The 24,561-nt window shown below is 44.1% G+C and overlaps 1 protein-coding gene across 4 annotated transcripts in view; it reads right to left on the reverse strand.

Annotated features, from left to right (window-relative positions):
• LOC137524618 (uncharacterized) overlaps nt 1-24,561 on the reverse strand; it is a 571,079-nt gene that overhangs the window by 63,721 nt on the left and 482,797 nt on the right. For 3 of the 4 annotated variants that reach the window (XM_068244694.1, XM_068244693.1, XM_068244695.1), the window contains exons 60-64: nt 16,245-16,406; nt 11,359-11,520; nt 9,554-9,722; nt 7,245-7,429; nt 2,606-2,698 (exon numbers count right to left, since the gene is read on the reverse strand). In XM_068244694.1, the coding sequence (XP_068100795.1) occupies nt 2,606-2,698; nt 7,245-7,429; nt 9,554-9,722; nt 11,359-11,520; nt 16,245-16,406 (771 nt within the window). Of the gene's footprint in view, nt 1-2,605; nt 2,699-7,244; nt 7,430-9,553; nt 9,723-11,358; nt 11,521-16,244; nt 16,407-24,561 lie in introns of those variants that run through there. The other variant, XR_011022737.1, reaches the window with a different exon arrangement.

Below are 24,561 nucleotides of genomic sequence, written 5' to 3' on the forward strand. Positions count from 1 at the left end.
CTTCTTCCCAACCCTCAATGAACTACTGACACCCACCTGCACCCCTAATCAGCCCTCCTGCTTTTAAATGAACCCCCCTGCCCCAGCACTCACCCCTCATTCTTTCACCAGCACCCTTATTCAATTTTTAAAGTAAACCTGAGGGGAAAGGGGGAGTTAAAAGATATATATAACCTGGATGATGTATATAGGCTATCTTTACACTTTCAGCCTCTGTACTGTGTCCTGATTTCCCTCCATCTTGCTGCTGCAACTTTCGCTCTGGATGTCCAGGCCCCAGTCCGTCTGTGCAGCAGCGGAACCTCTCTGTACGCACTCCCACACTGCTGCATGTAGCAGCCATCACCAGGAGCTGTGCAAACACAGTTTCGATTGTTTTGAAACTGGGTTTGTTTAGGATGCTCTTGGACACAGCTGCGGGAGTGCGTACAGAAAGGGCAAATGGAGTTGACTGTGCATGTTCCTGGCTCCTACTGGTACCAGCCAGAGCTACAAATGGATGCTACAGGGGAAGGTGGGGGGGGGGGGGGCGGAAACAGTAAAGACCTTTGAGACTTTTTACATTAAAGAGCAGCTGAAGATGACGTATTCACCACCTGCACTTAGTGTGACATAAGGCTGTTCTTTGCTGCCAGCTAGGTAACCACACTCTACTGTTAGTACACCAGCTGAGGTGCGTGCTGATCCCTGCTGCCTCCTGTATGTACAGTATAAGCTGTTACTCTGTACCTGTACTGATAGTAAACTAGCTGCAGTGTGTGCTGCTGATCTCTGCTGCCTCCAGGATGTACAATATAAGCTGTTACTTTGTGCTTGTATTGGTATTAAACTAGTTGCACTGTGTGCTTACCTCTACTACCTGCTTTTTGTACCTTAAAAGCTATTACTCTGAAAAGGTCTGGCAACCCTACATTTCGCAATATTTGCGTTGCCCCCCTAATCTGATCACTGAGGTATAAAAGATCTAGAGATGGACATGGCTGGACACCCACCATAAATGAGGCCCTTTGCATCCCGAGATATACAACCTGAGCAGCTTTTCCTCATCCGCGGTGTGCTGCTGGAAAACCTACTCTCCCTCTCTCTTCCTTCTCTTCTTCCTATTCTTTCTCTGACCTTTCCATCTCCCCCCTACTCCCCTTCGGGGGCTCTCCCTACACTGCTTCACTCTTCCTCCCCCTATCCAATCTCTCCCTACACTGCTTCACTCTTCCTCCCCCTATCCAATCCGCCACCTACATCCATTAGTGCATCGGCGAGTGCCTTATGGCACCCCCCCCCCCTGCTTCCATTTAGTCCTGGTGTCACAGGTATTCGAGGTACCCCCTAAAATGGTCCACCCCACCCGCATACAGGACCTATTACATTTTGTGCACTCTCTCATTGTATATCCGTAGACCCCAATACCTTGGGAGAGTTGGTTAATGTTGCCCTTAGCTGCCAACGCACACTTGATTTGCTTCGAATATAGGCCTCTTCAGTGAGGCATATTGCACTATCAGGACTTTGTTGTATTTATAACCCCAATGTTTTATGAATGTTTACTTTACAAAAGTTGAAATGTTTGTATTTCTGCTATATTTCTCTCAATAAAAAATTTTTTGTGAAAAAAATGCTATTACTCTATGCCTGTACTGATACTAAACTAGCCTATCTGCGGGTTGGGAGAGGACAGAGGCTACCTACTATCTGAAGATGCAGAGCTATGCTGAAACAGGTAAATATAAATACAATTCTGTAGTTACTCTGCACTATAAAGTGGGGGAGCAGACCCCAGGGTCCCTACAGTTATGGGGCTTATGAAGACTTTCGTTAATCCGGGAATGAGGGGGGGGGGGGGTGTCACCACGAGTTACTGCACAGGGTGACACCAATGCCAGTGATGCCTCTGCTGCTGGTATCCCTTTCCATGGTTCCAGCACTGCTCACTAGGCTGCAGCTGTGATGTAGCCCTCCCCCCAAGTTCCCAACCCCTAACACACACACACACACACACACACACACACGTAAAGAGTCTAACTAACTGAGTTAGAAATTCTGGCCCACATCCTGTATTACCACATGCCACTTTTTTTTTTGTGGGGGGGGGGGCGCGCACATGTTTTTTTGCTTGGAGTGACAAAAGGGCTAGAGATGCCCCTGTACCGTAATCAGTACCGTAATCAGTCCACCTTGTCATTTCTGAAAATGATTAAATTATCAGCTTCTGGAACCTTTTCACTAGAAAGTAGCAACGCTGCAGAGATATGAACTTCCTGATTTCTCTTGTTTTCCTATTCCTACGTGCAACGATGGTGTCCCTGACCAATGATACTACCCAGCCCGCAGCCCAGTATACTAGGCTTTTGTCTGGTCTGTGGCTTGCCGCCTTAGTTTCACTTCCTGGCGTGAGATTTTGATTGCTTAGATTTGATGACCTTGATGAGAATGATGATGCTGTTTAGGATTATGGCCATGGGCAAATTATGTGGAAAGAACTGAGCCAGCAACACATATGGAGTGTAAGGTAAATTTTGATCTGGAGTGTTGCTTTCTAGAAACTGTAAAAGCATTTCATGTTAAGACATTGTTTACATGGTGAATGCACAGTCACTTCATTATTTACAGATCTCTGAATCTCCCTGATGTAGGCTTCCAACTTCCTGTTCCTCTCCACAAGATGTGTTTTCAGGCTGGATGAAAGGCTTCCCAATAAATTCTGAGGAGACAAGGGGGGGGGGGGGGTACTTACATTACTTCTCATTTTCTAAAGTTGAGCTCATCTATTTCAAAGTTATATGGCAGTGCAAGATTTCTCATTTCCCATTAAACATAAAAATAAGAGTTGACTTACTAAACTAAAGTTAAAACCCTATATTCAAAGCATGTATTTAAGTTTGGATGGCATGGCACCTCTTTCTGTTTTTACTTAAGTTGTCTGTGTTCCCATTTTGGAGAAATTCTCCTCACTTGCTGGAATACAGTGGTTAATCATAGAATGTTTTTAATGTAGTTATACAAGTGATATTGTGATTGGCTGAACAAAAGATACTTCTCAGCTGAGAACCTAATCCATCAGGAAGCATTATTTCGGCTGAAGTTAAGGATAGCATTACTTATCCCTGAGACACTCCACTTCATGGATACACAGGAATTTCCCTGAGAGGGACTGAATACTAAAACTTAACCTTTAATAGTAAGTTTAAAATCAAGTGAAAATGCTGTCATATATGAGATGGACAAATACCATCAGCAGACCTGCCAGACAACTGGTATTGTTTAAAAGTATATAAATATGGCAGCCTCCACATGTCTCTTACCTGGGATTCATTTTAAAGAGAACCCGAGGTGGGTTTGAAGAATATTATCTGCATAAAGAGGCTGGATCTGCCTATACAGCCCAGCCTCTGTTGCTATCCCAAACCCCCTAAGGTCCCCCTGCACTCTGCAATCCCTCATAAATCACAGCCACGCTGCTGACAAACAGCTTGTCAGAGCTGGCTGTGTTTATCTCTATGGTGTCAGTCTGCTGCTCTCCCTGCCTCCTGCAGAACTCCAGTCCCCGCCTGCATCCCTTCCCTCCCTGCTGATTGGAGGGAAGGGACGGGGGCAGGGACCGGAGCTATGCAGGAGGCGGGGGAGTAGCTGAGACTGACACTACAGATGTAAACACAGACTCACAGCATGGCTGTGATTTATGAGGGATTGCAGAGTGCAGGGGGACCTTAGGGGGGTTTGGGATAGCAACAGAGGCTGGGCTGTATAGGCAGATCCAGCCTCTGTATGCAGATAACATTCTTTAAACACACCTCGGGTTCTCTTTAAGTCCGTCAGTATTTGGATCTCAACTTTAGTGTTGTAGGACAAAATGAGTTAACCAGTTAGCTGCTGTGCCACAATTAGCTGAAATAGGGCCTACTGACTCTTTTTAGCCATGATGCTTCAGTGAAAGAGTGGTGCTGCAGCCATGAAGTGGAGTGTACAAATCACAACATTCTGACTGATCAATAGATACACAGGAATTTCCCTGAGAGGGACTGAATACTAAAACTTAACCTTTAATAGTAAGTTTAAAATCAAGTGAAAATTCTGTCATATATGAGATGGACAAATACCATTAAACTGCATTGGAAACCATTATAAGGTAAGTATTGTATTAGGGAAGACCCATTCCAATCGCAGTATTTGAATATTAGAATTAAAATTAAACACCCACCAGCATAAAACCTGACATGTTTCAATTCATAAAGAGCCCTGGGCTGCTGTCATACGGCCTATACGCTATGCTATAATTGTATATAATGTATATTGTATATAATGTCCATTCAGATATGTTTCCCACTATGGTTGCACTCACTGTTTGTGTAAGGTGCATTAGCCTCTAGTGTGTGGATCCTTCAGTCAGAGTGGTGGTGGTGGTGGTGGTGGTGGGGGGGGGGGGGGGGCAGTGAAGCCTAGCTGTACTGTAAATGGAGAACTCTGCAATCTTCTTCTATTAAAAATGTCCTATTAAATTGTAACTATTAACAATAGTCATAGGAGAGAGCACTTCCTTGTATGTATTCTGCGGGTTATAGTGAGATAGTATTGAAAATGGCGCACAATCAAGTCAGTGGCCCCAGTGCGAGTTTCTCATGGGGCCCCAACACTATTCATTAATATGGAGCCCCAAATCCTACCAAGGGCAGCTTCAGTGTCAGATAGGTGTATTTAGAGTAAGGAAACAGTTTGTTAAGGATTACAACTACGCAATGCACATATAGAGGTGTTCATTCTCAGCATAGCATCAATGATAAGCCAATAAGATGAATGATGGAGGGCCCCTAGTGGCCCCTCTGGTCCAGGGGCCCCGGTGCAGTCAAAGCCCTGAATCCCCTATTGCTATGCCACTGAACCAAGTAATTTTAGTGTGACTGTGTGCCAATCTGGTCATTGATAGATTGAAAAACCACCTGCTAAGAAAATTGGAGTAATATACATTTTACTGGTAGCTGGCACAACCACCATACATTGTTCAGTGGATGTACACACTGCTAAAGCCAGGCTACTGCCTAGGGCCTGGTCAGGGTTCAGAGGCCTGGCTGCTCCCACCTCTGACCCCCCTCTCCCATTTCTATGCTTAGCAAAAAGTTCAGGTGGAAAGCAGAAAAAGCCTAACCTGCAACTATGAATAGGGCCACATTACATTTTAATTCATCTCTGCATATTGTGGGCAAAAAAACATTGCTTAGGCTTCATGGAACTCAAAAGATGGTTGCCTGTCTGTACTAGAACAAGTGTTCTACCCAGCAGCGTGGGGGTCACCATAGCAGCCATAGCGTGGTCCATGATGGGCTTAAAGAGAATCTGTACTCTAAAATTTTTACAGCAAAAAGCATACCATTCTATTCATTATGTTCTCCTGTGCCCCTCTGTGCTGTTTCTGCCACTCTCTGCTGCAATCCTGGCTTGTAATTAACAGTTTTAGGCAGTGTTTACAAACAAACTAACCAGCTTGTGATAGGCTCACATAAGCAGAGTGTGTGAGTCATACAGAGCCTGCAGGGGGCCTGCAGAGGGTGTGTATCGCTTCTATCCAATCACAAGCAGCCCTGCACATTCCACACATTCAAGCCTTAGCCGGACAGAGCCAACAGAAGGAAACAGATTAGATCATATAACAGAGATAACACAGCCACTGTGCAATTAGGAAAGGCTGCAGTAAGCCAGAGCACATTAAAACAGGCAAAGGAACTTATAGGATAGAAGAACTAAGGCTGAAAATGTTGTTACAGAGTCTCTTTAATGGAGACAAAACACACCCTTCCTGGGGATTCCTGAGGCTACCTATACTGGGGGGGATCTAATAATGGTGGGTACCACTGGCTTCTAATACTGTGGTGTGTGTGTGTGTGTAGGGGAGGGGGGGGGCTTGCCTTTTAGGATTTTTTTTGGGTGTCCCGACCAAAATTTCCCTAGTTTTCTAGCTATGCCCCTGGTTGTATTTGAAAATATGAGATAATTAAAGCAATTGTTACACTGTAGCAACAGTATACGAGTATATTGGCCACTAATTTCTATAAGAAGCTAAATCTGTGTATTAATGCTGGTTGGAAGTTGTCTTTATTCGAGTTCAGTGGATTGACTATATATGCATGCATTGCCTAATAGAGTTGGGCCGAACCTCCGATTTTAGGTTCGCGAACCGCAATAGGTTCGGTTCGGTTCGCGTTAAAGTTCGCGAACCGCAATAGACTTCAATGGGGATGCGAACTTTGAAAAAAAAACAATTATGCTGGCCACAAAAGTGATGGAAAAGATGTTTCAAGGGGTCTAACACCTGGAGGGGGGCATGGCGGAGTGGGATACACGCCAAAAGTCCCCGGGAAAAATCTGGATTTGACGCAAAGCAGCGTTTTAAGGGCAGAAATCACATTGAATGCTAAATGACAGGCCTAAAGTGCTTTAAAACATCTTGCATGTGTATACATCAATCAGGTAGTGTAATTAAGGTACTGCTTCACACTGACACACCAAACTCACCGTGTAACGCACCGCAAACAGCTGTTTGTGTAGTGACGGCCGTGCTGGACTGGTGCGCACCATGGCGAGAACAGGTATGCAGTGGCGGGTTCACTGAACAGAACAGGTATGCAGTGGCGGGTTCACTGAACAGAACAGGTATACATTGGCGGGTTCACTGAACACAACAGGTATGCAGTGGCGGGTTCACAGAACAGGTATGCAGTGGCAGGTTCACTGAACAGGTATGCAGTGGGCTCACTGAACAGAACAGGTATGCAGCCAGGAACAAGCTAAGCCTAACTAATCTTTCCCTATGAGAGACAGTCTGCAGCAGCTCGCCCTACTCTCACTAATGCAGGCACACGAGTGACCGTAATGGCCGCCGCTGCCTGCCTTATATAAGGGGGGTGGGGCTCCAGGGGCTAGTGTAGCCTAATTGGCTACACTGGGCCTGCTGACTGTGATGTAGAGGGTCAAAGTTGACCCTCCATGGTGCATTATGGGGCGAACCGAACTTCCGCAAAGGTTCGCCTGCGGGACGCGAACGCGAACCACGGAAGTTTGCATGGAACCGTTCGCAGGCGAACCGTTCGGCCCAACTCTATTGCCTAACAGACATAGATTGTACATTAGTCACTTTCTTGTAAACAGTGTGGTGGAAGATGCCTTCAAACATATATGTGTATACTGATATGCTCACATTCTAGGAAGAATACTATGCTTGCTAAATAAATAGCAATACAAGGTCATGCATACTTCACCTCTATTTTAGCAATATTTTCTCCACATCCTTGGTAAGATAAACTAAGACTCTGGTTGGCTGTGGAGATTACAAAATGCCCCAATCTCTCTTGTGTTCTGTTTACATTTGCAAAAACATCCACCGAAGCCAAATGCTTGGGATCTATGCATGAGCTGACTTCCAGCGCCTTTTCCTCAGAACTTCCTGAGAAACACAATAAATAGTTCATTTATTAAACATAGAACAAAGAGTTTTTGTCATCACCATGGCTGTGAGTGAAAAATCTGGTGTACACAGGCAATTGTTTGATGATTGTGACGTACATATGTAAAGCACATGAAATATTTCCTGGGTGGACTGTCATAGACATTTCAATATGAACCGTATTTATTTGCATTTATTATTGCTTTTGGCATCCTTTGCCTTATAAGGAAAAGGGGAGGGTTGCACATCCCTAAAAACATGCTGCAATTTACTGGTTAATCGCTCAGGCATGCACCACCTCTATTAGGCTGAAAATGCATGCACCAGGTTAGCTGCTCCCAGCCCATACTCCTGAGTTTCCTGTTTGCATGGTAAGTAATAGTAGTTATGCATATGTTTTGCATCTGAATTGAATGTGAATTGTGCAGATAGCTTATTAGAGATGCTGCACATGTGAGCTGTTGGTCATTTCAGATGCAGCCTGTTGTGGTATGCGCTGGCCCTCTCCCCGCTGTCCATTAAAATGTAAGTTACACATTTTTGCTTAGCTGCTCCCAGGGTTATACATTTGTTGTTTTTAACTTAGGTTAGGCCACTTGCCCGGAGGTCACCATGGTGCAAGTTTCCAGTATATTATACTTTGCATGCAAACTATAGTGGAAGCCAAAGTTCCTCCATAGCATAATAAATGTAGCATTTGTTTTGGATGCAGGGCATGCATTCTCAGCCTAATAGAGGTGGTGCATGCCTACGATTAACCAGTCAATTGCAGCATGTTTTTAGGGATGTGCAACCGCCCCCCTTTTCCTTATTTTGCTAGTATGTAACTACCAGGTTAGCTGCTCCCAGCCCGTACTCCTGAGTTTCCTGTTTGCATTGTAAGTAATAGTAGTTATGCATATGTTTTGCATCTGAATTGAATGCAAATTGTTCAGATAGCCTATTAGAGGTGCTGCACATGTGAACTGTTGGTCATTTCAGATGCAGCCTGTTGTGGTATGCGCTGGCCCCCTCCTCGCTGTCCATTGCCTTATGTTGCATTTGGATGAATGGAGCATGTTCTATGCTGTGTTTGGCTGATTGCAATAATATTGTACTCATTGTGTAATTACTGTAAACACAATACAAATACAACTTAAATATAACACAGACATAAACATAATTCATATGCACTTAAGTTGCATTCTATTTTAAGACATTATGTCTTAAAGTTGTTGTATTGGTTCTGCATCTGTCACTCTGCCAATGAGCGAATGCGCTGGCAAAAGGAGTAAGCTACTGGAGTGCCACCTAGTGGTGATGACACTACATTAGTATTTGCTTACTTTGGTAGGCTTCAAGTAACATACACTGACAGTTTTCATTTTAACAGCGTGAGTTTTGAGCTAGGAATGCTTCCCATTTCCCTCTGTTCCTAGGCCGGTCCATCAGAAAACGCTCTCCATGTGCTGTCTGATCACCAGCTACTAAGATATGCCACCCTGACAGCTTATGTGGCACCACTTTTTGCTGCACTGCTGTGTGCCTGCCTTTGGGAGGGAGGGGTGCAGTTGGTGCCCTGGGTGGAGGAATATGGTTCCATATAATAAACTTAATGATCTACAGTGATGATACAACATTCCTTTTGTCCTTTCTTAAAACTAGGGAATTTAAATAATCCAGACTCTGAGGTGCATAATCCAGACTCTGAGGTGCAGCCCACTGGTAAGCCTGTGTGTCTTTTTCATCAATCTGTTATGTTTTATCATTGGCTATGCAAACCACACCTGCAAATACAAACATGGTTTTATTTAAGGACAGCATGCGTGCTTGGAAGACAACACTTCCAGTTCTGACAAATCAAGGGTAGATAGGGCTGATCCAATAAGAGTGTGTACCCACGCCCTTAGGGATCAGACCTTAATCACTTGGGGGACAGTTTCGGGCCAAGTGTTATCCAAACACAAAGTGAACCTACAGACACATCACAGTGCTACAGCCTTTCAACGCTTTCTGTTTCTATGGAAGGGTAGAGTAACAATGGCATTAAGGAAGGGAACAACGTGCTTGGGCCAAGATGATCCAGACAAGCAAACACAGAAACATGACAGGAGAGGACACTGTCTGAAAGAGCTTACTATCTACCTTCAAGATTTCGTCCAAAAAGAAGTTGCAAACATCTCTGAGTTCTGGAGGTGTTCAGAGTCCACGTGTCACTGTTATCAAACTTCCCCTGAAGCATAATGCGTTGGCTGGAAGATGATGACCTATAACTTCCCAACACACTGAGTTGAATATTTTCAGAAGCTTTCATCTAGAATACAAGAGTTATAGTTTATTGTTTAAATAGTTATCTCTTTCAAGAGTAAGAGAATAGTACCAAGCATTGCAACTTGCTTCCAAGAACTCAGCCAATATGTGTGTTTTATACCAATACAACAGGGTAGGAAACAGGTAGGAAAAAGATGTTTATTTAAGCACTATTATATGTTGACAATGTGTTTCACGGTTCCCTGCCCAATTCCTCAGTTCATTAAAACAGGCAGATGCCTTCTTGTTGAACTGTATGGAACGTGGGTGCCTCTATCAGCTTATAGAGGCGCCCACTCATTACACAGTACAACAAGGAGGCATCTGCCTGTTTTATTGACCTGAGGAAGCAGACAAGGATCCCCGAAACACATTGTTAACTAATAATTGTGCTTCAATAAAAATCTTTTTCCTACCTCCTGTTTTGTTCCATTGAAGGAGGTAAGACACCTCTTTTTTATTGATTTAGTATAATAATATATATTATATATCTACATTTGGCGCCTCCTCAATCCCTGTTGTATTACCTAGTACACATCCCTAGGAGGTAATCATTTTTTATATGTGTAGTCTACCAACAACTAGGAAAGATACAAGGAGAGGGATCACCACACAGGTCCTGAAAGATCTGAATAACCGAAAAGGGGCAGTTATTTCTCAGTAGGCATATATGGTGGTTGCAGGATCTGCAATCCATCCTTATGAGTATATACACCAGCACTTCTGTCCTTACCTCATTCAACCTTATAGTACTGCAACATCAGGCTCCAGGTCTCCCCTTAATTTATAGACACCAAGATTCCCATCTCAGGAATTCAAGTGACCGAAACTCCAAATGCTTTATACCAAAACTTTCATCTCTGGTCCTCAAGTTCCCTGAATGCGTCATATTTTCAGGATTTCCTTGAGGTGAAATAAGCTGTGCCAGTTACTTAGCCAGCGATATTGATTACATCACCTTTGTGAAGTTTTGCTATGGATAACTGCACATTACCATTGCCATATCATGACTTGATGCAGTCACTTCTGACCAATATGCTCCCTTATGACCACACTAAACTCACATATCTGTTTATCAACTGCTACGGCTACCTGTGCTCGTCTCCCACTCAGGGATACGACTGACCAATTCCTGGTACTGGAGGTCCATGTCACTACATAATGAGGCTTTCTGACATGTTGGCCAAACTCTAGTGATGGAAATCATCCTTACCGTTTCTCATTGAAAAGGAAGGAAAGTAAAAAATGGTGGATATAGCACAAGCGCAACATGCTATACACTGGCAGTGTGTGAGGCACAAATGGAGGAAGTAAAAGATGGATGGGCACCACGGCAGGTGACAGCCAACAGGTAAAGTATAAATGCATGCACAGGGGGGAAGATTTACATTACTGGGCGCAGTGACGAGGCTCTGCCATGTTTGTTGTTTCCCCCGATATCGCACGCTGTTACCGCTGCGCACTGGATCGAGAATGTTGGCCTGAAATGTACCAGCAATATCGGACTGAAATTGGTCACATTTTCATCTGATTCGATAATTATCACCAAGTTCTGTAATATATGGGCACCTTTACTTTCAGTTTGCTATAACCTAAGTCAGATATGGCAAGGTGTACAAAGAATAATGCTGTGTACTTACATTTACAGACAATGAGTAATTATGTGCTAGTTTTGTTCCAAGATCACCTAAGGCCAATGTAAGAAACATGTTGTCCTTCCTATATGGAGAAATGCCAAATTGAATATTTGACTGCAGAATTTTCTCTCTGTTAAGAAGGTGGTTTCCAGAGAAGACAATAGGCTAAAAAAAAATAAGCAAAATTGTGTTAAGCAGAAACTATAGGTACTGGGGGTTACCAGTTAGTAGTCCCCTACTCATGCTTTAAAGGTGATAGACAGTTTCTGTTTCAGTATTTTTATTGAAGAGTTACAAGAAGATATATAATAAATGAAATGTTTTGAAAGTATATCAGATCAGGTAACAGTCTAAGGCAGCCTTTCTCAACCTTTCTAGCCTGGAGGAACCCTGTGAATAACGTTTGGACCTCAAGGAGCCCCTGCCAACAAATTTTGATCTCGAGGAACCCCTGTATTTATTTTGCAGGAAGCATGGTCTTTAAAAGTATGTGTGGCTGTTTATTTCACTACCCCCTATTACACTGCCACTCTTTATACTGTCTCCTGAGCCCCCAATTTAGTGCTTCTTGTTACAATACCACCTATTATAGTGTGCTCTGTTATACTTCCCCCACGATAGGGGAGAATGCCAATGAATCCCTGCAGAGTACTCAAGGAACCCTGGGGTTCTAGGGTACCCTGGTTGAGAATGCCTGGTCTAAGGGCTCTAGATCCTTTACAGATATTGGCATATGAGTAGGAGCTGCAGAGGGTGTGGACACAATTATGGCCCACCATGGACAATGCATCAACCAATATATTGGATCTTTATTGGTATTATATTGGAGTGGTAATAATTACATGTATACGTGATTTGCTTAGTGTTAATAAACTGTTCCTCACTTTGTCAACTGCCATCTCTCAATGCTGGAAAGCTGGAAAACATACTGCGGATGGGGGGGGGGGGGGGGGGGGGGGCTGAACAATTCTGATAGGGAGGTGGTGGGAAGCCAGTGTAAGAATTACAATGAGGTCAAGTCTCTGTGACTATGTCAATACTTACATGCATTGTCTCCCAAGCTTGTTGTTGTATCCAAAAACCAGCAACATATCCATTCTATACCTCAAGAATGAGCAACACTTTTTGGCACAAGCATATCTGAGCACAAGACCTGCCACCACTACAACCTTTATAAGTGAGTTATCAGTGCAGCAGAAAGGATCATAGGATCGTCTCTGCTACCTCTAGACCTCCTCCATACCACTATAATGAAGACGAGGGCCATCAGGATTTCCCTGGACCCCTTCCACCCAGGCAGCCGTTTCTTTGAGCTCCTAACATCAGGTTGCCACTTCAGGACCATCCCCTCAAGAACCACCAGGCGCAGGAGCACCTTCTTCCCCCAAACAGTCCTCAAGCTAAACTCCAACTGCACATTGCCAGACACGCCCTCCTGCAGCACTCTATTCCCTTGGACAGCTTAAAAAGAGCCTGAGGTGGGCTCATATAATTAAAAAAAAACCTATGCTACCTGATCCGGGGGCTGGGCGTATTAGGTAGCCGCCATCCTCGCCGTGTCACATAGGTAGCGGGTCTCTGCCTCCAGAGGGGACAACCATGTAAATAGTCGTGTAAACAGGGGTTTCGCCATCTAACAGTCCCTAGCGGCGATCTCTGCTGGGATGCTGATGACAGAGAGGAGCTCCGTCATTCAAGCGGGGATGCGCGCGCATCAGCGTGTGAAATCCCCAGCAAAACACGCCCCCAGGACTGCAGTCCGATCGGCGTTAGGCGGTCCTGGGGCTGCCGCTCCGCTCACGCTCATTGGCATGAGGCGGACGTTAAGTAGTTAAAAACTTAGTAGTTAAAGACTAAAAAAATTTCTGCATTGGCTGGCTGGCCGCAGTAGCTCGACAGTTCTGGTATTGGTCGGCCAGATCCGGAAGTGGCCAGATATATACCATACATATATATACTTTAACTTTAATAAATAGTTTAACATTGACCTTTTTTCATTTTTATAAGGGTAATTGTAATAATAATACTAATAATTACATAAAAAAATTATATATTTAAGAAATTATATTAAAAAGTGTAATGCTGTATATCGTGATATAGTCATACCGTGATACTTTTTGAGTCAGTTATCATACCATGAATATTTCATACCGTTGCAACCCTACATGTGAACCACAAACCATTCAAAATACGACATTCATTGTACTTGGCAAATAAAATACTAAAGGTGGCCACTAACGGTCCAATTTCTAGCAGAAAAATCATTCAAGCGATCAGAAATTCTGATCGGAGTTGTAAATAATCTCGTCCGATTGAATTTTCATCGAACCAAAATTTGGAATTTCTTGTTGGTTGTGATAGATAGGAAGCAAAGGTTGCTTCGTTGATGGTGTAGTGAACGATTTCATTTCCAATCAGAATTTCTGATCGCTCAAATGATTTTTTTCTCAGGAAATTGGATCGTTAGTGGCCACCATTAGTCTGACCTTAATGCTAGGTACACACTATGAGATTTTCTGTCAGATTTATTGTCAGATTGATTATTTCCAACATGTCCGATCTGATTTCCGATCGATTTCGGACTGTTTTTCGTTCACTTCTATCAGAAATCGATCGGAAAACGATCTGAAATTGATCAGAAATCAGATCGGGCATGTTGTAAATTATCGATCTGACAGTAAATCTGCCAGAAAATCTCATAGTGTGTACCCAGCTTTAGTCATACATGTTATGAAGAACCTATGAGCGAACTATATATTTCATTTTTTTCATATCATACTGGCCTTTTTTTCTATCACTGATCTTCCTTTATATCTATATTTGGAGATAAGAAAGGTGTAATTTATGCTAGGTACACACCATACAATTTTCTGTTAGAGTTACCTGCCAGGTGTTGGAAAAAATCTGGCAGGTAAATCTAACAGAAACTCTAACAGAAAATTGTATGGTCTGTACCGAGCATTAGACATAAGAGTAATGGTGGCCATACATGGTACAATTTCTTCATACAATCTTACCATTTCTATGTAGTATAAGGGTAAATTTAGTGAATATACTGAAAGGATAATTCAGGCAGTTCCTTTATACTACATAGAATTGGTAAGATTGGATGAAAAAATTGTACCATGTATGGCCACCATTAAAGAGACTCTGAAGTCTAGTTTTTTACCTTGTTTATTCATATAATCCTGTTGTACATGAATGTCCCACTAGATTCACTGCATACCCGCTGCAGATGAATGATTTATTCCTGTGTAATAGACCAGCAAAGCTCTACGACTTTGCTGGTTGCAGATTGTGCTGCCCTGGCTCGCTTCCTGGAGAGGCTGAGCTTTGAGCTGTAGCTCTGCCTCCTCCGCAGTCAATCTCCGCGGATCTCCTCCTCCTCCCAGTCCCTCCCAGTCAAGGAAGACTGAGAGGGGCGGGGGAGAGGCAGCGATCAGCGGGGATTGACTGCGGAGGAGGCAGAGCTACATCTCAAAGCTCAGCCTCTCCAGGAAATAAAGCCCTGTGAAGCCCGGGATGTTTGCAGGGCTGTTACAAAGGAATAAATCATTCATCTGCCACGGGGATGCAGCGAATCTAGTGGGACATTCATGTACAACAGGATTATATGAAAAAACAAGGTAAAAAACTAGACTTCAGAGTCTCTATAAACACAATGGGCTTGATTCACTAAGACAAATAGCATGCCTTATCCAAGTTAACACGCCTTATCAAAGTTAACACACCTTATCAGAGTAGCAAAGCGAGCGCTACGAACCCGCAGGGGCTCAGGGCAGGACGAGTGGAGGTCTTGTCATTGCCAATTAGCAGGCATAAGTTCGCTATGCTACTCTGATAAGACGTGTTAACTTTGATAAGACTTGTTATCTCTGATAAGGAATGCTATTTGTCTTAGTGAATCAAGCCCAATGTAACCACTGTTTTAGTAGGTAAATGCAATAACCAAAACAGATCTGTACAGCAGCTCAAAAAGATGGTCATTAGAGAAACACAGAAGAACAGTGGGATTTATTTCTCAAAAAATGGCAATTTTGAGCTTTAATTTAATGCTATTCATATTATGGTTCGACAACTGTGTGTAGCAAGCACCCAAAGGAAGGAACTCCACAGATAACGATGTGCTATGACTCTCTGTACCCTCACACCCCGGGGTACCCACAATGTCCAATCCACAGTCGAGTCAGCACCATCAAAATATAAAACAAGCTCTTTGTAAAAATCTAATGAAATCCTAATACCGCTGTCAATACAACGACAGCCCACTGATTTGGGCTAGTAGTTCCTTCTCAAGCTATATTTGCTGCATAACTTGAGAAAAGGCTACTTGTCTGAAACAGCATACAGGTAGTCCCCGACTTACGAACGCCCGACTTACGAACGACCCGCCGATACGAACGGCATGGATTCTGTGTTTCCATGGGAAACACAGAATCCAAAAAAAATTGTACTTGTAGTTTTTGAGAAAATCGATTTTTAAAATTTCAAAGAAAAAATGGCTTTTAAACTTGTATATGCAGGTACAGATAGCAGAGGTGACACAGAGGGGGACACTGGAGGCACAGGGGGCACAGAAGAGGTACAGGGGACAGAGATGGCACAGTGTTTTGGCTTAAGAACAGATTCAGGTTAAGAACGAACCTATAGTCCCTATCTTGTTCGTTAACCGGGGACTACCTGTACTATCCTTGTATTGACAGCTGTATCATGATAATGAGGTTAATTCCTCGTATCATTGCAGGAACAGGAATAATTTGCTAATGGCAATGCTGCTGGGATCTAAGATCAGCTGATGATGCCTGCATATCCAGCCTCACTGTGCTAAGTGCAGGCAGTACAAGAATGAGTTAGTATGGAAGGCAGTATTAAAGCTTAATGCGTCTTACATGTGGAAGATCACAGAAGTCCAGTTTCAGCGTGTGGCTCATGGAATCCACGTAATTGGTGACGATTGTTGTCAAGATGCTGTGCTTGCTGCAGCCCACTATGAAGACATTTTCAAAAGTGGCATCCATCTGGAGGCTGTCAGAACTTGGTAAGTTGTCTCTCTAATACATTTGCAGAAAGAAAAGTAAAGAAAATGTGTGAAATGCGTATATAATCCCAATATTGCCACACTGAACAGCAGTACTTGTCTGTTCTGCTGCGTAGAAGCAGTAGAGTGTTGTACCGTGTTAGCCATGAGTAAAAGCAAGAAGTTTTGAATCAGGATGATACCATTTGTTGGCTAAATTAGAGATGGATAAACAGTGAGCTTTCGACTTATAAAAAGCCTTCGTCGGACTGGTTCCTGACCAAAACTGAAAAACACAGCTTATATACACTGACATACAGAGGAGAAACATTCTTTAGCAAACATAAATGTAATTAGATGCCTTAACTGTTACTGAGGAGGCTTTCACAGGCATCCTGGCTAAATTGATAAGATCAATAGAATCCTCAACATGACATAAAGCAGACTCTGGTGATGGGGAGACATCGTAAATTCCGAATTCAAATGGTAACTGGCCTGGTTACATGCACCATTAATTCTAAGCTTAAGAGAATTGTGGCATTTAAAGCCAGCAAAACAGAAGCTAATGTGAAGGCCTGCTTTCAGTTGCAAGAAAATTAGACACTTCTAAAGAATTGCATTTATTTTCAAGATATCAAACATTTAAAAACCTGTATTTTGCATTTAGCACTGGCATGCTCCACAAAGCTTTATTGAGTACATAATCTTGTCACTAACTGTAACTCATAGAGGCTCTCGGTCGATTTCCTACCATAGTCATATGTTCATCATAGTCTAAGGCCAATTTTTGGGGTAGCTAATTGACTTAATTGTAATTTTTGGGGATGGGGGAGGAAGCCTGAGTGAGGAGACCTACGCAAGCACAGAAAGAACATACAAGCTCCATGCACATAGTCAGGGGCGTAGCTAGGGGTGGGCGGGATAGGACAAGTGCCCCCGGGCGCTGGGTCCCTAGGGGCGCCCAGCTGTGACCTGTGGTTTTTTTTTAATTTATTTACCTGGTTACTACCACTGGGGACACTTATAGACCTGGTTACCTATACTGGGGGCACCTATTTTGGGGAAACTGCTGCTAGATTAACTGTATTTTTGGGGAACCGCTGCTGCCAGATTAAGTGTATTTTGGGGAACAGCTGCCAGATTATATGTATGTTGGGGGAACCACTGCTGCCAGATTGTGTCTATTTTGGGGCAACCATTGTCAAATATCTGTATTTTGGAGGAACCTCTGCCAAATTACATGTATTTTTGGTGAAATGCTGTCAGATTACATGTATTTTGGGGGGAAACACTATGGCAGAGCTCAAACTTCCCTGCCAGACCTTTTACACAACTGCTAAGGTCATGTATATTTGGCCCCACCCATTACCATGCCGACGCCCCTTTTTTGACCTTACAGGGCGCATTAACCACTTCCCGACCGCCCACTACACAGGGGCGGCGGGGAAGTGGAGCCCTGCAGGACGGCCTCACCCACAGAGGCGGCGGTCCATTTAAGGGCATGGGCGGAGCGATCGCGTCATCCGTGACGCGATCCTCCGCCGGCGCCTGTCACCGCTCGCTCGCCGCAACATCCCGCCGGCTATACGGAAGCGCCGGCGGGATGTTAACCCCGCGATCGCCGCATACAAAGTGTATAATACACTTTGTAATGTTTACAAAGTGTATTATACAGGCTGCCTCCTGCCCTGGTGGTCCCAGTGTCCGAGGGACCACCAGGGCAGGCTGCAGCCACCCTAGTCTGCACCCAAGCACACTGATTTCTCCCTCCCCTGCCCCAGATCGCCCACAGCACCCATCAGACCCCCCCCTGCCCACCCCCCAGACCCCTGTTTGCACCCAATCACCCCCCTAATCACCCATCAATCACTCCCTGTCACTATCTGTCAACGCTATTTTTTTTTTATCCCCCCCCTGCTCCCTGCCCCCTCCTGATCACCCCCCACCCCTCAGATTCTCCCCAGACCCCCCCCCCCAGACCACCCCCCCCTGTTTACTGTATGCATCTATCCCCCTGATCACCTGTCAATCACCTGTCAATCACCCGTCAATCACCCGTCAATCACCCGTCAATCACCCCCTGTCACTGCCACCCATCAATCAGCCCCTAACCTGCCCCTTGCGGGCAATCTGATCACCCCCCCACACCAATAGATCGCCCACAGATCCGACATCAGATCACCTCCCAAATCCATTGTTTACATCTATTCTCTCCTCTAAACACCCACTAATTACCCATCAATCACCCATCAATCACCCCCTATCACCACCTGTCACTGTTACCTATCAGATCAGACCCTAATCTGCCCCTTGCGGGCACCCAATCACCTGCCTACACGCTCAGATTGCCCTCAGACCCCCCCTTATCAATTCGCCAGTGCATTAATTACATCTGTTCTTCCCTGTAATAACCCACTGATCACCTGTCAATCACCTGCCAATCACCTATCACCCATCAATCACCCCCTGTCACTGCCACCCATCAATCAGCCCCTAACCTGCCCCTTGCGGGCAATCTGATCACCCACCCACACCATTAGATCGCCCGCAAACCCGCCGTCAGATTACCTCCCAAATGTATCGTTTACATCTGTTATCTTCTCTAAACACCCACTAATTACCCATCAATCACCCATCAATCACCCCCTATCACCACCTGTCACTTTTACCTATCAGATCAGACCCTAATCTGCCCCTTGCGGGCACCCAATCACCCGCCCACACGCTCAGATTGCCCTCTGACCCCCCCCCCCCCTTATCAATTCGCCAGTGCATTAATTACATCTGTCCTTCCCTGTAATAACCCACTGATCACCTGTCAATCACCTGCCAATCACCTATCACCCATCAATCACCCCCTGTCACTGCCACCCAACAATCAGCCCCTAACCTGCCCCTTGCGGGCAAACTGATCACCCACCCACACCAATAGATCGCCCGCAGATCCGACATCAGATCACCACCCAAGCGCAGTGTTTCCATCTATTCTCTCCTCTAAACACCCACTAATTACCCATCAATCACCCATCAATCACCCCCTATCACCACCTGTCACTGTTACCCATCAGATCAGACCCTAATCTGCCCCTTGCGGGCACCCAATCGCCCGCCTACAATCTCAGATTGCCCTCAGACCCCCCCTTATCAATTCGCCAGTGCAATATTTACATCTGTTCTCCCCTGTAATAACCCACTGATTACCTGTCAATCACCTATCAATCACCCATCAATCACCCCCTGTCACTGACACCCATCAATCACCCGCTGTCACTGACACCCATCAATCAGCCCCTAACCTGCCCCTTGTGGGCAAACTGATCACCCACCCACACCAATAGATCGCCCGCAGATCCGACAACAGATCACCACCCAAGCGCAGTGTTTCCATCTATTCTCTACCCTAAACACCCACTAATTACCCATCAATCACCCCCTGTCACTGCTACCTATCAGATTAGACCCCTATCTGCCCCTAGGGCACTCAATCACCCGCCCACACCCTCAGAATGCCCTCAGACCCCAGCCCTGATCACCTCGCCAGTGCATTGCTTGCATCTATTCTCCCCTCTAATCACACCTTGAGACACCCATCAATCACCTCCTGTCACCCCCTAGCACACCTACCCATCAGATCAGGCCCCAATTTGCCCCGTGTGGGCTCCTGATCACTCGGCCAAACCCTCAGACCCCCTTCCGATCACCTCCCCAGTGCATTGATTGCATCTATTTTCCCCTCTAACCACCCCCTGAGACACCCATCAATCACCTCCTGTCACCCCCCTAGCACTCCTATCCATCAGATCAGGCCCAATACAACCTGTCATCTAAAAGGCCACCCTGCTTATGACCGGTTCCACAAAATTCACCCCCTCATAGACCACCTGTCATCAAAATTTGCAGATGCTTATACCCCTGAACAGTCATTTTGAGACATTTGGTTTCCAGACTACTCACGGTTTTGGGCCTGTAAAATGCCAGGGCGGTATAGGAACCCCACAAGTGACCCCATTTTAGAAAAAAAAGACACCCCAAGGTATTATGTTAGGTGTATGACGAGTTCATAGAAGATTTTATTTTTTGTCAAAAGTTAGCGGAAAATAATTTTTATTGTTTTTTTTTTCACAAAGTGTCATTTTTCACTAACTTGTGACAAAAAATAAAATCTTCTATGAACTTGCCATACACCTAACGGAATACCTTGGGGTGTCTTCTTTCTAAAATGGGGTCACTTGTGGGGTTCCTATACTGCCCTGGCATTTTAGGGGCCCTAAACCGCGAGGAGTAGTCTAGAAAACAAATGCTTCAAAATGACCTGTGAATAGGACGTTGGGCCCCTTAGCGCACCTAGGCTGCAAAAAAGTGTCACACATGTGGTACCGCCGTACTCAGGAAAAGTAGTATAATGTGTTTTGGGGTGTATTTTTACACATACCCATGCTGGGTGGGAGAAATTTCTATGTAAATGGACAATTGTGTGTAAAAAAATCAAACAATTGTCATTTACAGAGATATTTCTCCCACTTAGCATGGGTATGTGTAAAAATACACCCCAAAACGCATTATACTACTTCTCCTGAGTACAGCGGTACCACATGTGTGGCACTTTTTTACACCCTAAGTACGCTAAGGGGCCCAAAGTCCAATGAGTACCTTTAGGATTTCACAGGTCATTTTGCGACATTTGGTTTCAAGACTACTCCTCACGGTTTAGCTCCCCTAAAATGCCAGGGCAGTATAGGAACCCCACAAATGACCCCATTCTAGAAAGAAGACACCCAAAGGTATTCCGTACGGAGTATGGTGAGTTCATAGAAGATTTTATTTTTTGTCACAAGTTAGCGGAAAATGACACTTTGTGAAAAAAAACTATTAAAATCAATTTCTGCTAACTTGTGACAAAAAAATAAAAACTTCTATGAACTCACCATACTCCTAACGGAATACCTTGGGGTGTCTTCTTTCTAAAATGGGGTCATTAGTGGGGTTCCTATACTGCCCTGGCATTTTAGGGGCCCTAAACCGTGAGGAGTAGTCTTGAAACAAAAATGACCTGTGAAATCCTAAAGGTACTCATTGGACTTTATGCCCCTTAGTGCAGTTAGGGTGCAAAAAAGTGCCACACATGTGGTATCGCCGTACTCGGGAGAAGTAGTACAATGTGTTTTGAGGTGTATTTTTACACATACCCATGCTGGGTGGGAGAAATACCTCTGTAAATGACAATCTTTTGATTTTTTTACACACAATTGTCCATTTACAGAGGTATTTCTCCCACCCAGCATGGGTATGTGTAAAAATACACCTCAAAACACATTGTACTGCTTCTCCCGAGTATGGCGATACCACATGTGTGGCACTTTTTTGCACCCTAACTGCGCTAAAGGGCCCAAAGTCCAATGAGTACCTTTAGGATTTCACAGGTCATTTTGAGAAATTTCGTTTCAAGACTACTCCTCACGGTTTAGGGCCCCTAAAATGCCAGGGCAGTATAGGAACCCCACAAATGACCCCATTTTAGAAAGAAGACACCCCAAGGTATTCCGTTAGGAGTATGGTGAGTTCATAGAAGTTTTTATTTTTTGTCAAAAGTTAGCGGAAATTGATTTTAATTGTGTTTTTTCACAAAGTGTCATTTTCCGCTAACTTGTGACAAAAAATAAAATCTTCTATGAACTCGCCATACTACTAACGGAATACCTTGGGGTGTCTTCTTTCTAAAATGGGGTCATTTGTGGGGTTCCTATACTGCCCTGGCATTTTAGGGGCCCTAAACCGTGAGGAGTAGTCTTGAAACGAAATTTCTCAAAATGACCTGTGAAATCTTAAAGGTACTCATTGGACTTTGGGCCCTTTAGCGCAGTTAGGGTGCAAAAAAGTGCCACACATGTGGTATCGCCGTACTCAGGAGAAGTAGTATAATGTGTTTTGTGGTGTATTTTTACACATACCCATGCTGAGTGGGAGAAATATCTCTGTAAATGGACAATTGTGTGTAAAAAAAATTAACAAATTGTCATTTACAGAGATATTTCTCCCACCCAGCATGGGTATGTGTAAAAATACACCCCAAAACACATTATACTACTTCTCCTGAGTATGGCAATACCACATGTGTGGCACTTTTTTGCAGCCTAACTGCGCTAAGGGGTCCAAAGTCCAATGAGCACCTTTAGGCTTTACAGGGGTGCTTACAATTTAGCACCCCCCAAAATGTCAGGACAGTAAACACACCCCACAAATGATCCCATTTTGGAAAGTAGACCCTTCAAGGTATTCAGAGAGGGGCATGGTGAGTCCGTGGCAGATTTCATTTTTTTTTGTCGCAAGTTAGAAGAAATGGAAACTTTTTTTTTTTTTTTTTTTCTCACAAAGTGTCATTTTCCGCTTACTTGTGACAAAAAATAATATCTTCTATGAACTCACTATGCCTCTCAGTGAATACTTTGGGATGTCTTCTTTCCAAAATGGGGTCATTTGGGGGGTATTTATACTATCCTGGAATTCTAGCCCCTCATGAAACATGACAGGGGGTCAGAACGCTATAACTTTTACCCAAACCAATAAATATACACTGAATGGGTTTTTTTTTATCAAAAACATGTTTGTCCACATTTTTCGCGCTGCATGTATACAGAAATTTTACTTTATTTGAAGAATGTCAGCACAGAAAGTTAAAAAAATCATTTTTTTGCCAAAATTCATGTCTTTTTTGATGAATATAATAAAAAGTAAAAATCGCAGGAGCAATCAAATAGCCCCAAAAGAAAGCTGTATTAGTGACAAGAAAAGGAGCCAAAATTCATTTAGGTGGTAGGTTGTATGAGCGAGCAATAAACCGTGAAAGCTGCAGTGGTCTGAATGGAAAAAAAGTGGCCGGTCCTTAAGGGGTAGAAAGCCCTAGGTCCTCAAGTGGTTAATAGTCTTTGTCCCCGGGCGCTGGAAACCCTAGCTACGCCTCTGCACATAGTGTCCTGGCCAAGATTTGAACTGGGAATGTTGAGTGCTATCTACAATGCTCCAGTGAGATATACTTTTGAGCATGATTAGTTACTGTTTTTGAGCAACTTTTCTTAAGCCGCATCTACACAAGTAGATGCGGCCGCGATGCTTCTTGTCAATCGAGCCACTGATGCGGCTCGATTGATAAGATCTGACAGGACGGATCTCCGCATCGCCGATTCCCTGCTCGCTCCGCACGAGGGGACAATGGCAGGGAATCGAGCAGAAGATAAGCGGCGCCGGCAGGGACAAGCGGGCACTAGCGGGAAATCGAATGCGGCGAGCGGGGACGCGGCGGGCACGCGGAAGAGGCGATCTGGCGGCTAATCGAGCCGCCGGATCGCAGCCTCATCTACCCGTGTAGATGAGGCTTTAAAGCAACAAATTGTACTGAAATAAAAAAAAAACAGCCACAGGAGGGCTGTGACCAGACGTGGCCAATTTCTGGTGGCACTGAATATGCTCTGTCCATACAGATATAAAATATACAGTCATGGCTGAAATTGTTGGAACCCCAGAAATTTTTCCAGAAAATCAAGTAATGCTCACAGAAAAGTATTGCAGTAACACATGTTTTGCCATACACATGTTTATTCCCTTTGTGTGTATTAGAAGAAAACTAAAAAGGGAGGAAAAAGCAAAATTGGACATAATGTCACACAAAACTTCAAAAATCGTCTGGACAAAATTATTGGCACCCTTTCAAAATTGTGGATAAATAAGATTGTTTCAAGCATGTGATGCTCCTTTAAACTCACCTGGGGCAAGTAACAGGTGTGGGCAATTTAACAATCAAACCTGAAAGCAGATAAACAGGAGAGAAGTTCACTAAGGGCCTGTTTCCACTACACACAGATTGGATGCAGAATGGATGCAGAAAAACTGACTCCAATGAATGCCTATGAAAAAAATCTGCATCAGAAAAATCGCGTTTAGTGGAAACAGGCCCATAGGCATTCATTGGAATCAGCTTTTCTGCATCCATTCTGCATCCAATCTGCGTGTAGTAAAAAACAGGCCCAACGTCTTTGCATTGTGTGTCTGTTTGTGCCAAACTAAGCATGGACAATAGAAAGAAGAGAAGAGTTTGAGGACTTGACAACCAAAATTGTGGAACTATATCAACATTAATCTCAGGGTTGCAAGTCCATCTCCAGAGATCTAGATTTGCTAATCTCCCTAGGCGTGGA

The sequence above is a fragment of the Hyperolius riggenbachi genome, chromosome 7, assembly GCF_040937935.1.
Source record: "Hyperolius riggenbachi isolate aHypRig1 chromosome 7, aHypRig1.pri, whole genome shotgun sequence".
NCBI classification, from domain to species: domain Eukaryota; kingdom Metazoa; phylum Chordata; class Amphibia; order Anura; family Hyperoliidae; genus Hyperolius; species Hyperolius riggenbachi.